Source organism: Thermobia domestica, chromosome 4 (assembly GCF_964235325.1).
Source record: "Thermobia domestica chromosome 4, izTheDome1.hap1.1, whole genome shotgun sequence".
NCBI lineage: Eukaryota > Metazoa > Arthropoda > Insecta > Zygentoma > Lepismatidae > Thermobia > Thermobia domestica.
Window position 1 is genome coordinate 301957825 of NC_137457.1, and position 15193 is coordinate 301973017.

Below are 15193 nucleotides of genomic sequence, written 5' to 3' on the forward strand. Positions count from 1 at the left end.
ATAATACAAGTCGCGAACTGAAGAAAAAGCATTAGGAATTAGTATTAAATGCTAATTATGCCATTTAAGTGAAAGTATTGGTACTGAATTTTGAATTATCCTCAATCGTTAACCTATATCAATCCCAAACAATACATCTTAACCTTTTTAAATTATGGCTCTTTTTAAAGGTAAATTATAGACTTTCAGTCAAGCAGCTACAGCATCATCCCGATTTATCCTAGGATCATGGTACATACATCTTTCTCTTTAGAATAGAACAGCTTTTGAAACGGTAACATTCACATTTCCCTATCATGTCCCTGCAGCGGGAAATTTTGAGAGTAATCGGCATTCTTTGTTACTTTTTCTTTTTAAATTTTGATCCTCTCTGGATTCCCCTGTGTTAACGCACAGATCTCAAAATCAAGTGGGGAAATACTAATGGGTGTACTAAATGTGTGAACAAAATTTCAAGCTTCTATGTTGAGTAGTAAGGGTGAGGAAATTATTTAACAATGAGCTAAGAACATTCCCACAATGCCCCACATGACCCGGATGCAATATAAAAATTTCCGTAGACATCCCTATTTATCTTAGGATCATGATTTGTACAGTACATTATTTCCTTCAGAATAAGACAAATTTTCAAACGGTACCCTTCCAATATCTCCATCATGTATCTGGGGCGGGTAAATCATGAAAAAAAAAGGAATTTTCTGTTAAAATATATTTTTTAATTTTTTTTTACCTCTATGGACCCCTCCCCCTGCTTTAAGGCAGATATCTGAAACAAATCTGAAAAATAATGAGGGGTGCACTGAGTAAATGTGCAAAATTTCAATCTTGTAGGTGCAAAAGTAAGCCCGGGAAAAATAATATTCCCCAAATACCCCAGATTCCCGTATAAAACAGGATCTCAGGTAACAGTTTCTGAGACATCCCTATTTATCCTAGGAGCATAGTACGTGTATCATTTTCTTCAGAATAGAACAGCCTTTGAAACGGTACCATTCGTATGTCTCCATCTGAGGCGGGAAAATCACGAAAAAAGCTATTTTTGTTAAAAATATTCTTTTTTAAAACATGTTTGCCCCTCTGGACCCCGATCTTTCCACGCAGAGATCTAAAAACATCTGAAAATTGTTAAGGGATGCACTAAACGAATGTGCAAAATTTTAGTCTTCTGAATGCAAAATGTAACCCGCCAAATAATAATAATAATAATAATACGCATAAAAAATATATTTTTAAATTTATGACGTCATCACACACTATGCCTCAACGCAGAAAGGCGTGAAAGCATATGTAACGTGTTCTAAAATGCTTCCCGTCTTGAAGAAAACGAAGTAAAAAGCCTTATTGGTACTTTTTAAATCGAATAATGAAGATTCTGCCCTATCACCGAAAAATAGGTGATATAATTTAAAAGGTTAAGCATTAAGGAAAAAATACAGCAACGTTTATCAAAATGACACTTTTTTTCACAAAAGTTACTGATATTTGGCAGAGGCCTATTTAAAAAAAAACTCAGAACTAGCTTGCGGCATGAAATACATGAATTTCGCCTAAAGTTATAAAATTAACAAAAAAAAATTAAAAAAATGGAGAGGGGATAGAACACTAAAAGAAACTATAAAATGTACACAGCATACACAAGGTATAAAGCAATACATAAATACTCCGACAGATTCACACAATACAATCACATAACCACGCCTACCGACAATAAACAATTCAACATCGACTCCGAATAGGAAAACGAAACTGAATGGAATTTCGAAAATAATAAAAAGCAAACTAAAATAAAATTTATGCACGTAAAATCGAATAAATAAGAGAAGAAACTCCATTTATCTAAAATTATAATTAAAACATTATTATTACTTTATGTATAAAACAATAGACCTACATAGGACTAGTGTGGTTAGGTAAACAAACATGGTAGTGGACTCTTCAATGATTGAATTTCAATGTTTTTAGTTTCGGTAAAAATATGGAGTCTTGAGAGCACAAATGTCGTATGTCCAATTTTTCTCAATATTAACTTTGTCAGGTTTTTCGATGGCCTGATATGGTAGCATGCATCAAAAAGCCATTGACATGTTTAACTTGATGTTACGTTCAACTATTTTCAGTTACGATCCAGATTTTTGACAATATTTTGAAACTTCGAAACAGTCTCATGAAAAATTTAGACAACTGGACATATGCCCTTTGTGCTCTCGACTCGATATATTTCAATGATTAAAAAAAAAAAAAGTTCCAAAACTAGGAGAAAAGAAGACAGAAAAGAATAAGGAACGAAAAGGAACCAAAAAAATGTAGGTAAAATATATGGATGGCATTTAGTATCTCCCCAACTCGTTTCATGGTTCCAGAATCGAGACATTGTTTTTGTCTAAATTGTGATAAAGGTGGACGTACAAGGACCCTGGGGGCTTCTAACTCCCTTCGCGACCTGTCCCTAGTAACATACTACAAATCTTATATGTACAAGATTGGGGAGATACTAAATATCAGCCAAATATATTTCGTTATTTTTATAAAGGGCATGATAAGAGCCTTCCCAAAATGAACTTAAGGAAAGGTTGTGAGGTGTTCACTAATTCAACTAATGCTCCAATTTCAATAGATACACGGAAACTCTGTAAGTTGATAGACAACTATGATACTTAAGTTAATTGAGCTAATTGGTTAATTTGAAGTTCAATAGCTAGGCTATTTGAGTAGTTGACTCATAGCTTAACGCGAGGTCCAAACTACATGAGCTCACACCGGGAATAGAGCCCGGGTCCCTATAGCCACGTGGAGCTCACCTTATATTCGATTTGATTTGATTTTGCCCGGTTCGAACTGACTCGGTTAGACAGAATTCGTGCTTTTTAGTGGCCACCTAACACAAGTTGGTTTGTGTTCTATGCATTACAGTTTTTATGCCATACGTTCTTACTGTTTAAACCAGGGGTGGCAAAATCCAGGGTTTTTATTGAAAAAAACAAAAAAAAAACAGTTTTTTGGTTTAAACCCGGTTTTTTTGGTTTAAACCGGGTTTTCTTGGTTTAAATAATTTATTCTATGTATTTATATTAGATATGGACAGAAATTAGTTTGTTTCGCCTTGGTGTTATTATGCAACAACAAGGTTATGCTGGAAGGGGTCACATAAGCTTAAAGCGGAATTCAAACTGCTTCTCAACTTACATCCAAGAGAAATTGTCCATTTCCACACGAAAACGGGACTAATTGGTCACAAATGCGATTGCCGACTCACTCACGAAGGACTCCTGATAAAAATATGTTGTACTGATCTTTACATAGGCGTACTTGTTATTATAATTGTCAAGAGTCATTTCAAAAGGACAAAAAAATAAACAGTTACACAAGTAGAATTATATATAATTCGGGAAACTCCCGCCTTAGCCATTGGGAAAATCCTGTTATTACTTTAAATGTATTTGTATGTAAAATTTTAAGGTCAATATATCATAATCACTACGCTAAAACTAGATATTAAATTACAAATTTGATATGTAGATATCATTCAATAAAATTAAAACTAAGTCAAATCCAAGTTGATGTTGGAAGCTACGTAGGCAGTTGATAAATTTTGCCAATTTCTATCAATAAGAGGCAAGCTTTCCTTCTTTATAAAATAACAGGCATTCATTCAAGTAGAAATATATAATTTAGTTTCATTTCGTATCTTTAAGCTTAACATCCTTATGAAATACCAAGGTTATTACGGACAAGACTTTCGCTTCAAGGGACACCTCGAATCGCTACTTGGTTTACACTTGAAAGATGGGTTGTGGTTTGACCGAGAATTAAACACGGGACCCCTTGATTAAAAGGTGAAAAGTAGATAAACGTAATGCGGATGGTTTGATATGTGGAAACGTCACCATTAATTTCACATGATTTAAAGCTTTTTTTTTTTTTTAAACCAGCCAACCCTGATTTAAACAGAGCTCTCCTGAAGTCAATCTGCAAGAAATGGAGCTCCTCATTTAGTGTATGCTCTGCTAATAGAAATACAAAGCTCTAACCTAAATTGAAAATATAAGAAATGTGTCAAAATTTGATAGAACCGTTTGCTCGAGTAATGCCAATTTCAATATGTGCCGCTCCTCATAACGTAATAAGGGAAGGTTCTAGAATGCTGTTCTACACATATAGATTAACGTGGGTTAGTTCCTCCCTTTATCAAAGTTCAATACTTAAAGCACATAATAATGCTGAGCGAGCGAGAGCGAGTGAAGGTGGGTTAGTAGCCAGGTTGGGTTGTAGTAGTCGGTTATTAAGACTCAATGGGATGCGAGCCAGTGTTCTAGAACTCTGTCCGTAAAAACTTTTTTCTTCACCAACACAGGTGTCATATGTCACAATCGAAATGTCACATAAATGACATGCAACTACCACCTTTCGAAGCTGGGAATTAATTTTTTCATTATACCATAAATGTTTGACATCAGCATGCCTCCACTCAAAATAGGGCCAACAACACGCAGCTTCTAACACTTGAAAATACCACATTGCACTCCTTCCGTTACCATAAATTTCATGAAAATTAATCAATTTATGCATCCTTTCACGTAAATTTTACTTGTTTTTCACATTTCTGGACCTACTGTTCGGTACTTAACCCTGCAATTCTACTCTCATCTAGGAAAAACTTGGTAAATATATTCCACATTTGTCGTTTACGCGCATACCCATCTTCCTTTCGCGCCTTTTCCTTAAGGATGTGCCTATCAGCTTCGTCTTTAATTGGAACATAAATTTTGCTTGTGAATTTCGAGTGTGTTCCCAATTGTAAATCAGCACCTTCTCGAGTTTTAAGTTTTGAACCTACTTCTAAAACTCGAGAAGGTGCTGATTTACATTGGGAACACACTCGAAATTCACAAGCAAACCATTTATGTTCCAATTACAAGACGAAGCTGATAGGCCACATCCTTAAGGAAAAGGCGCGAAAGGAGATGGTTCTTTTGACTACTATGCACATACAGTGAGAGCTGAGCCACGTGTAGTGTTCTCAACGGGATAGATCCCAGAACCACCCTACCAAGTTCTTGGAAGCTCCATGTTTCTGTTAACTCATCCGATGTTGCTATACAATTTTAAAATAATGAAGTTTATCCTCGAGAGAATAGTCTCTAATTTACCAATATTAAGTTTCTACATACGAAATAAATACTCTTTCCCAGTTGGCATACCTTCCAATTTGCAATAAAGTTCAGTACGTAAGTTGAACTATGGTTATTTAGTATTTTGTTGCTATGTAAAACAAACTACTTAAAATGACATTTTCGATATTTTCATCGTCTTTTCATTACCGGTACTTAGGGAAATTATTAGAATATATTATTTATCTGAACTTACCAATTCACAGTTCTATTTTCTGAGCGGCAAATACAACTAGCGACTCGCGTTTTTGTTTTGTTCACTTTCATTTGGCTTTTCCCTATGTGCAATAGGCATGTAGTAGAGACCTGCACGGGCCGAATTTTTCGGCCCGAGCCCAATCCAGCCCGAACGTACCTAGGCCCGGCCCAGCCCGGGTCCGAAAAGTTTTGGAGATTTTCGGCCCGAGCCCGGCCCGGCCCGATCAGTTTTTCAAAATTCTTGGCCCAAGCCCGGCCCGGGCCCGATAAATTTTAAAAGTTTTTGGCCCGACCCGGGCCCGTTAAATTTTTTAAAAAAATTAGCTTGAGCCCGAATCTTTCTCAAAATTTAGTACTAAATTTGACCTAACTCTCAGAAACATTTTCTAAACTCTGGTTCACAACCTGACGCTTGCCTCCCGAATGGTAGCATTGCCTCCTAGAGAACAAAAACTCCATTCCCTGTAACAAAAATCTAACTTAATTGATTTTTAGCATAAAGTGAAGATGGCAATATTGTTTAGCGACAGGCAAAACATTCCCACCTCTTCTTTTTATATTTTGAGTTCAGTGAAAGTCAAGGTCAGAGCTCAATTTACCGCATAATGCCTGCAATCCTCTATAGTGAAAGTGGAGCCGCTAAGCAACCCAAACTGTAAATAGCTATTGCATTCTTTGTAACATTTTTCACGGACACACTTCTTCAACGTTTGGCTTTATTCCAAATATCGTTTAACGAAAGCCAATAATTATTAAAGAATTGCAATTGATCGGCCCCAGCCCGGCCCGACCTGAAGAGAAATCAGTGTCGGCCAGCCCAAGCCCGGCCCGGCCCAAAGTAATAACAGCGTCGGCCCGCCCAAGCCCGGCCCGGCCCAAAGAAATAACAGAGTCGGCCCGCGGGCCGGGCCGGGCGTCGGGCCTCGGGCCGGGCCCGGCCCGTGCCGGTCTCTAGCATGTAGTTATTTCGGGGTGATTTCAAACATTTTCGGGGTGAAAATCCAATATGAGGATAAATTATGTTAAAAATTATAAAATTTCTCCTAAAATTAAACTTAACTTACAGATAAGTCGGGATTTCGGAGCCGGACTCCCAGGATCCACCCCTGGGTACGTCCCTGTTTTAATGTATAATTCTTGGTTTGAAAAAACAAAACAAACCTTTTTACCGTAATTCTCTCATTTTATTTTGAAAATAAATGCAAAGAACTGTTTTATTAAGAAGCACCGAAAAAATAAAGGATTTGGATGCAGAATATTGATGGTGGTCGTGGAATTGAAACTTAGTGATTTTAATACAACTGATTTTGGCTTCTTTTAAGTAACGAGATTCACACTGTGACAAGACAGTTGAGCATCAAAACTAGTCTAGAAGAAAACATGAACATGGCGCTACCCCCAGCTGCCTTGGTAAATAGGAATAAAAAGCATTTTATGGGAGTCCCAGCTCCCTTAGGATATGTAGCTGGTGTAGGACGAGGGTAAGTACTGCAGAGTGTGTTTTTCACTTCTAATGTAACTTCGGTTGCGATTTCGTTCTATATAGCCTTCGATTGCAGAAGGCCCTTGTACGCGAAGTACTGTGTTTATATGATGATACAAAAACCAGATCTTTCACTTTTGCGTAATGAATCAGTATAAATAAACAAATAATGCTGAAAGTAAAAGTGTATCGTTCAGAGAATACATTTAGTTTTAAAAAAGTTGAAATGTAACATTGTTATGAATGTTATATTAGTCTACTATGACAAACTAACTTTATCTAAACTTACGTGTAAAACACGTAACAGATACAAAAAATATAGATATACAAAATTAAAAATAATAGTATCATTTTAATTACGGGAGACCAAAATTACTTACTTCAAGAAAAAATACCTGAGCGAAAGAAGGGGATTAGAAGTCCCACTGGACTCGTTTTCTATTTTTATCACCATTTAGACAAACACAAGGTTCTCGGTTTTGAAGCCCGTATTACCTTCATGGTTTGTATAGGCTCCCGCAATTAGAAATGACCCAAAATATTTAACCTTTGTTTAACGGGGGGGGGGGAGCTTTTTCACCTACTTTTTTTTTTATTTATTTTATACTCACATTCGGTCGTTCTTTGATTCAGTGCGTTAAATTAGATTTGTATCAGCTACAACAACTTTCCACATGTTTTTGGCTAGTTTTTATCCTCCCATCTCTAAACTGTTCCCAAATATTTTATTAGTCGTGGGTTATGACTATTTTAAATTAGGGTTATTTCCGCAGACGTAAGCCAGGATATTTCAGTTTACAAATTGCTTAAAAGGTTAATTACTCACCTTCAATACTCCTAACGGGAAAGGTTCTAGAACACAGGCACCCCCATATAGGTTGCTAGGAACACAGTAGCTAGGTTGGTTCTTTTCTGTGCCAAAGTTTAATATTTAATTCACATAGTGTTACCGAGCAAGTGAAGGCGGTTTAGAGCCCCGCAAGGCACGCTGTTTTTACCTGTCGGTGCAGTAGAATAAAATACGTTTCGAGCTTGTCCCAGTTGGATTTTGGAGACAATCCTGAATTAATTAATAATATTTAGACCGTTAGTGTTTTATATTTAAGCAAGAATTAAAATATTTAAATGAATTTACAAAATACAGAATGCAAATATTCAGTAATTACTATAATTTTGGTTTTAACTTTGGTATACCGCAATATGAATTTTACAACTGTATTTTATTTTTTTATTTTCGTTTCAGTGCTACCGGGTTCACAACCCGTTCTGATATTGGTCCTGCTCGAGATGCAAATGACGTATCGTAAGTACATTTAAATCTATCTTCTTCATTAAGTTTTACTGAATTTAACTTTAACGTAGAAATTAGTAAGGCTTGTTAACTTCAGAAGATGTGGAAGAGTCAATCATAAGTTTTCGGTTTAGATTAAGATTATTGTAACGTTTATATTCATATAGAAGTATTTTCTTCGTAATGAATTAAGGATGATTTGTTAAAAAAAAAAAAAAAATCTTACAACGCCGTTAAGACTAATAGGGCCAAGTGTAGCGATAATAAGAACTAGATTCCGAACTGTATCGGGACGGAATAGGCAGTTTCACTTTTAGACTGGTCATCAAATCAGCATATTCAAAATTCTGAATTATACTAAGTGAAGCAATCGTATACTAAGTAAAGTTATTCTATACTGTGTATTATGTACGAATAATATTATAAAGTTTAGTGAGATGCGGTTGTATTTTAGTTTTATGGTCACTGAGCAAAGAATATTTGAAAGTCCTGTCATAACAAATTGACTGTGGTATGTTGGAAGTCATCTGTTGTTTGGTAACCTGGCTTCTGTATTTACTATTCAACATTGATATTCACGTATTTTGTTCAGTATTGAAAATAATATTCTATAGTTTGTTTGTGAATTGAGTATATATATATATATATATATATATATATATATATATATATGTTTTTGGAGATATTTCAGGTTATCATATATAGATTTCGAATGAATTTTTGGGAACGTTATTATTTACCTTGTTTGAAACTTCCAAGTAATAATCAAATAGCGTTCCATTACTGTAAGATTGAAAGTATCACAATTCCTTTCCATTTATCTGCATTTTTGAGAATATTTTTAGGAAATATATGTAAGATATTTGTACAGTATCGATCAATTTTCAAATTCATCTTTACTTGATAAGAAAACGACCTTCTTAAACGGAATTAAATTTGGGGTGTGCTATATACTTACGCCCTGCCGGAAAATAACGGGTTAGGTATTCTAAATTTTATGTAGATATCTTAACAACGATTGTTTTATAAAGAAGTAAAGTCAATTGTAATTATTATTGTTATTCGTATTTGTTGCTTTGTCCTCTCTTCACATATTGTGGAGCAATTCTTACAGAAAATCAAATAGGAACTAAAGTATTTGAGTGCAGGGTTCGGGTATTTTAATTGATCTAGATCTGGCATGTGCAAGTTGGAACAGGAGGTGGGCCAATCACAGAGGACTTACTGGCGTTGAGGGCCGTATAAGACAGTGTATAACATTTTCATAACAGTCTAATGACCATATTTATTGAAGAAACTCGTTCATCCTACAGTAATATCACAGGAACAAAGAAGTTGTTATAACGGTAACCAGAATATTTATTTACTAAAGAAAGACAAAAAATTATTTATTTATCATTTTAGTGGGAATTTGATTCTTCATGTTCTGAACTAGTCTCTTAATGTTGCGTGGTACCCTGTATGTTCCAGCACGGGTAATGTTTTCCAAGGTGAACATCAGTTAGCCAGGAAATAGTTTAAATTCAGTTTAAGATTAGGTAAGATTCAGGCAAGCCGGATGAAAGGGTTCAGTAGGCCGGAACTGGCCTGGGGGCCGGCTGTTGCACATGGCTGATGTAAATAATGGTGTGGTGAACTCAACCAAAATCAAAATAAATAAATAAATAAATAAAAAAAAAAACTCCTGTATCGTAGATTTTGTTGAACATTTGCACAATATTAATGTACTCATAGAGAAAGCTATCAAAACCGTGAATTCTAAGCATAAGATCGCATCTTAATTGATGGTGAGTAACCATTTTCGTCTGTAATATTCCAGTTTCAAATTTCTGCGTTCTATAGCTTTTATATAATCTCTGTTGAATTCTATGGAAAAAAGATGTCATTTAATATATTTCTTTTCATTGCTGCAGTGATGATCGTCATGCACCTCCGAATAAACGGAAGAAGACTATGATGAAAGAGGAAGAGGATGACGATGATGAGGATTTGAATGACTCTAACTACGATGAGGTAGGTTTTTATTAGTGTTGTTATTATGAACTAGCAGAATGCCCGTTCTTTGCACGGGAAGGTTAAGGTTTTTTGGAAAATGATGTGACTGGCCCTTAATATGCCAATAGATTCCAGGGAAATATTTTGGAAAACCTCTGCTGCTGCGTCCTCAGTCGCCGAAAACGTCTGCTGCTTTCATGCTCAGTTTCCGAAAATCTCTACTGCTTTCATGCTAATTTGCCAATAACGTCTGCTGCTATCTGCTCAGTTGCCGAAAACCTCTGTTGCTTTCATTCTCAGTTTCCGAATATCTCTGCTGCTTTCATGCTCAGTCGCCGAAAACGTCTGCTGCTGTCATGCTCAGTTGCCGAAAACATCTGCTGCTTTCATGTTCAATCGCCAAAAACGTCCGGTGCTTCCATGCTAAGTCGCCAGACGTCTGCTGCTTTCTGCTCAGTTTCCGGAAACCTCTGTTGCTTTCATGCTCAGTCGCCGATAACGTGTGCTGCTTTCATGCTAAGTCGTCAAAAACGTCTGCTGCTCTCTGTTCAGTCGTCAAAAACGTCTGCTTCTTTCATGCTTGGTCGCCGAAAACTTCTGCTGCTGACATGCTCAGTCACCAGAAACATCTGCTTCTTTAATGTTCATTCGCTCCAAGTATGACAAACTATGAATACGCTAAACTCACATTTATAAGTCCATAATTATCATGAAATAAAATTTACATGGGTTACATTCTGTGATAGTAGTTTGATAGTGGATAAAATAAACTTGTGTTTCGGTTGTTTGTGTAATATTTTTAAGTACAATTGAGTGGTAAGATTGTATGTTTGTCAGTATATCATAATTTATGTTTATTTAAGTATTTAGTTATAGGCCTATAAATATGTGAGTTTAGTGTATTCATCGTTTTCCGTACTTGGAGCGACTGAGAATAAAAACGTTACTAACTTTCGAAAATATTTTCGCTGGAGTACATACAATGGCACTGTAAGCTTATATATACACGGTGTCTGTCGGTCACGAAATTAGCTTTTGGGTTACGATATATATATATATATATATATATATATATATATATATATATATATATATATATATTATCTGTACAAATATAAGTACAGACTGAATATTTTGTTCTATTAAACGTGAAAATTCACTACCAAAAATTCCTATGGTCGGTTTTAGAATCTACCAAATTGCAAGCAAAGCATGCTTGTATCCATTGCGTGAAAATTCGGCCTAATTCGCACCCAGATTCGCTCTTGAGAACGTTCCGAAATTTTATGGTATGGTAAAGAAAAGGTCACGAAATTTCTTTTTTGAATTTAAGTAGACACTTTGAAATATCATTTAGTCAAGAAAAACTTGCCAGTTGGTCTCTGTATTTTAGTTTATGAAGAATATTTAAAAGGTGTATGGTCTTTCTGGTTTTCAAGATATTCATTGATGAAAGTTTGAGTTCACTGGAGTTACGTGAATCCTCATACATCGACCATAAATAATTTTTCACATCAGGACAGAGTCAGATCGTTCATCCAATTTATTCAAATCGTTAGGCAAAATCCTTAATCCCTGACACCTCAAAAACCATTTTCTTTCTTTCATTAGAGTCACCCACAAATGTGTTTGATCAAACTTGAGATCAAAGTAATCGGTTTCTTATACCCGTAATCATACATATCGCATTTGTGGCCAATTAGTCCCAGTTTCGAGTTCAAATGGAGGACAATTTCTCTCGGATGTAAGCCGAGAAGCGATTTCGATTCCGCTTTAAGCATATGTGACCCCTTCCAGCATAACCCGGTTGTTGCATAATAACATCAAAGCGAAACAAACTTATTTCTGTCCGTATGTGATATAAATAGATAGAGCAAGTTATTTAAACCATTTTTTTTTCAATAAAAAAGCATGGTTTTTGCCAACTCTGTATTGATATTCTCTATACCTGATATGTATAAACGTAAAATGGATCCTTTCTCTTGAAACGCTCGTGTAACTTTTAAAATAATGATTTGAAAACCCTGAAATGTTGTATGATAGAGATATCGACAGAGAAATGTGATAGAAATATAGACACCACGCTCCTTTCCAGCTCTTTCTTCCACTGCGCTCTGTTCGTTCTTTTCAATACCCATTTTGTGCGTTACATCCATTTGAGGGTATGTATTCCTGTTCCCATACCATATTTCCCTTATCCGTTTCTATCCTTGTTGCCTTACCATGGGAGATAGAATTAGCTTGTTGTTGCGACACATCTGGAGAATATTCAGTTTCTCCACTAAAAGATATATTGGTAAGTAACGAATTTTTTGTTAACTAACCTTATGTGCTTTGTTTGCTGTCTTAATCTTTACTCGGTTTTTCCCTCGAATTTTCCAAGAAAGTAAAAAAAAAATACATATATTTTTGCGTTTACATTGCAGTTTTCTTTTCTTAATGCCAGTTCGTAGTCTTAAAATTTATGAATATGAAGGTAATTGATAAGAAAATCTTGTTAAATAACACCCAAGAGCACTGCAAACAATAATGTGGAATGTCTGCTAATTTTAAAATATGTAATTCCATTGTTGCAGGGTGGGTATCGGTCACGAAAGTCATAAAAAAGTCACGAAATCAGAAAACGGTCATAAAAGTCAAGACATTTAGCTTTTATTATTATTATTATTTATCTGTACAATATGAGTACAGACTGGAAAGTTTTGTTCTATAAAACGTCAAAATTCACCACCAAAAATTTCTATGATCGGCTTTAGACGCTACCAAATGGCAAGCAAAGCACGCTTCTATCGCATGCATGAAAATGCGGCCTAATTCGCACCCAAATTCGCTCGTGAGAATGTTATAAAATTTCGTGGTATGGTAAAGAAAAAGTCACGAAATTTAATTTTGGAATTTTAGTAGACACCCTGTGTTGCCAATTACTGAAATTTCTGATTTTCGTAAAGCTTTTTGGACACGTACTAATTTATAGTCCTTCAGAAAATCTTCTTATCTGCAACAAGTATGATCTAAATGATTAATATAATCGCATAGTTTATCCAGACTACCTTTATCGATATTTAATTTTGATTCTAACTAATAGGATACGTAGACTGGCTGGCATTTCTGTATAACATAACGCATATAAGGTTAGTCTTTATTTAATTATAAATAGTTACAAGTTGGACGCTACGTCTAGAATTCCATTTAAGACAAATGCTTATAAATAGTCTTTAATATTTGCTTATTGTACAGTTTTCAGGATATGGTGGTTCGTTATTCAGTAAAGATCCTTATGACAAGGACGATGAAGAAGCTGATGCTATTTACGAAGCCATTGACAAGCGAATGGACGAGAAGAGGAAGGAATATAGAGAGAAGCGGCTTAAAGGTAATACTAGCTTTACACAAATTGTTTATAGACATTATTTCGGATGGGTATCATCAAAACTTCGTATCAACTCTCACATCTATTGTGTGCACTGGGAATCGTAGAACGATTGTTATATTCCTAATATATATATATATATATATATATATATATATATATATATATATATAAAGTGCACTGGGAATCGTAGAACGATTGTTATATTCCTAATATAATTTCGGCAATCAATCCTATTGTTTTCGGCAGACACATTGATGAGTTTCTGCTTCACAATTATTATTTTTACATTTTATTCAACTTGCTCTCATTCCCCCAGGGTTGGCTGGTTTAAATCTTGGTTTAAACCAACTTAAAAAAAGAGAGATCAACTGGTTTAAACCAAAAAATAAAGCGAAAAATGCTTTAAATCGTTGAACTTCATCGTGACGTTTTCACATATCAAACCATCTGCATTAGTTTTATCTCCTTTTCACCTGTTAATCAAGGTGTCCCATCTTCAATTCTCGGTCGAAACACAAGCCTTTTAAGTGTAAAAACCAAGCAGCGGTTCGCGTGTCAGTTTAAGCGAAAGTCTTCTTCTTGATAACCTCGGTATTACACAAGAATGTTAAGCCTAAACATACGAAATGGAACCTAATTGTATATATCTGCTTGCTTGAATGCCTGTTGTTTTATAAAGAAGCCAAGGTTGCTTAAATATATTGATAGAAATTGGCAGAATTTATTGACTGCCTACGTAGCTTCCAACATTAGCTTGGATTGTACTTTCAGTTTTAATTTTATTAAATGATATGTACACTCATGTCCAAAATTATTGTCGCGTATCTATAACTGTATTCTTGTAAGAATATAATTTGACAATGATTTTGCAGGGTACTTTTAATACTGACATTATACGTATAATTGGGAAATGTATATTTGTGGTAAATTTCATAGGAAAAGAATTATAAACACGAAAATTATAATGAGTAAAGTATAATGTTGCTAAATGGACAAGAAAATTTTATTTTCGTTTAATTGTTTTTATTTATTATTCTTTTGATATGAGATTTGCCACATACATGTCTTTGCCGATTATACACATACTAACATTATAAGAAATACCGGACGAATTCGTCATCAAATTATATTCATACAACAACACATTTATAGACATGCGACAATAATTTTGGACATGAGTGTACATACTAAATTTAATTTAATCGTTCAGTTTTAACGTACTGACACGTTAACCTTAAAATTTTAAATACCAAGCAATAACGGAATTTTGCCAATGACTAAGGCGGGAATTTGCCGATTTATATATAATTCTGTATAATGGTTTCACTTGTAAAACTGTTTATCATTTTGTCCTTCTGTAATGACTCTTGACGATTATATTACAAGTGTGTAAAGATCAGTACGACGTATTTTTATCAGGAGTGAGTCGGGAGACTCATCGTATTTGTGGTCAATTAGGCATGGTTTCGAGTCCAAAGTGGAGGACAATTTCTCTCGGAGGTATGCCGAGAAGCGGTTTGGACTCCGCTTTAAGCTTATGTGACTCCTTCCAGCATAACCCCGTTGTTGCATAATAACACCAAGGCGAAACAAACTTATTTCTGCCCATATGTAATATAAATACATAGAGCAAATTATTTAAAGCAAAAAAAGAAAAATGGTTTTTGTCAACCCTGCTTTCTCGT

At 35.1% G+C, this 15193-nt stretch overlaps 2 protein-coding genes across 4 annotated transcripts in view; one reads left to right on the plus strand and one right to left on the minus strand.

The window, feature by feature from the left end:
- Positions 1-5512, minus strand: part of LOC145684254 (uncharacterized) — a 37377-nt gene extending 31865 nt beyond the window's left edge. The window contains exon 1 of one of the 3 annotated variants that reach the window (XM_081756378.1): positions 5365-5512. The gene's annotated coding sequence lies outside the window, so the exon portion shown is untranslated. Of the gene's footprint in view, positions 1-4989; positions 5018-5198; positions 5222-5364 lie in introns of those variants that run through there. The other 2 variants (XM_081756380.1, XM_081756379.1) reach the window with 2 other exon arrangements.
- A 1199-nt stretch (positions 5513-6711) lies between these two features.
- Prp6 (pre-mRNA processing factor 6) overlaps positions 6712-15193 on the plus strand; it is a 93419-nt gene continuing 84937 nt past the window's right edge. The window contains exons 1-4 of the mRNA XM_081756381.1: positions 6712-6847; positions 8093-8152; positions 10054-10153; positions 13373-13508. Coding sequence (XP_081612507.1) covers positions 6747-6847; positions 8093-8152; positions 10054-10153; positions 13373-13508 — 397 coding nt within the window. The 5' untranslated portion in view covers positions 6712-6746. The remainder of the gene's footprint in view (positions 6848-8092; positions 8153-10053; positions 10154-13372; positions 13509-15193) is intronic.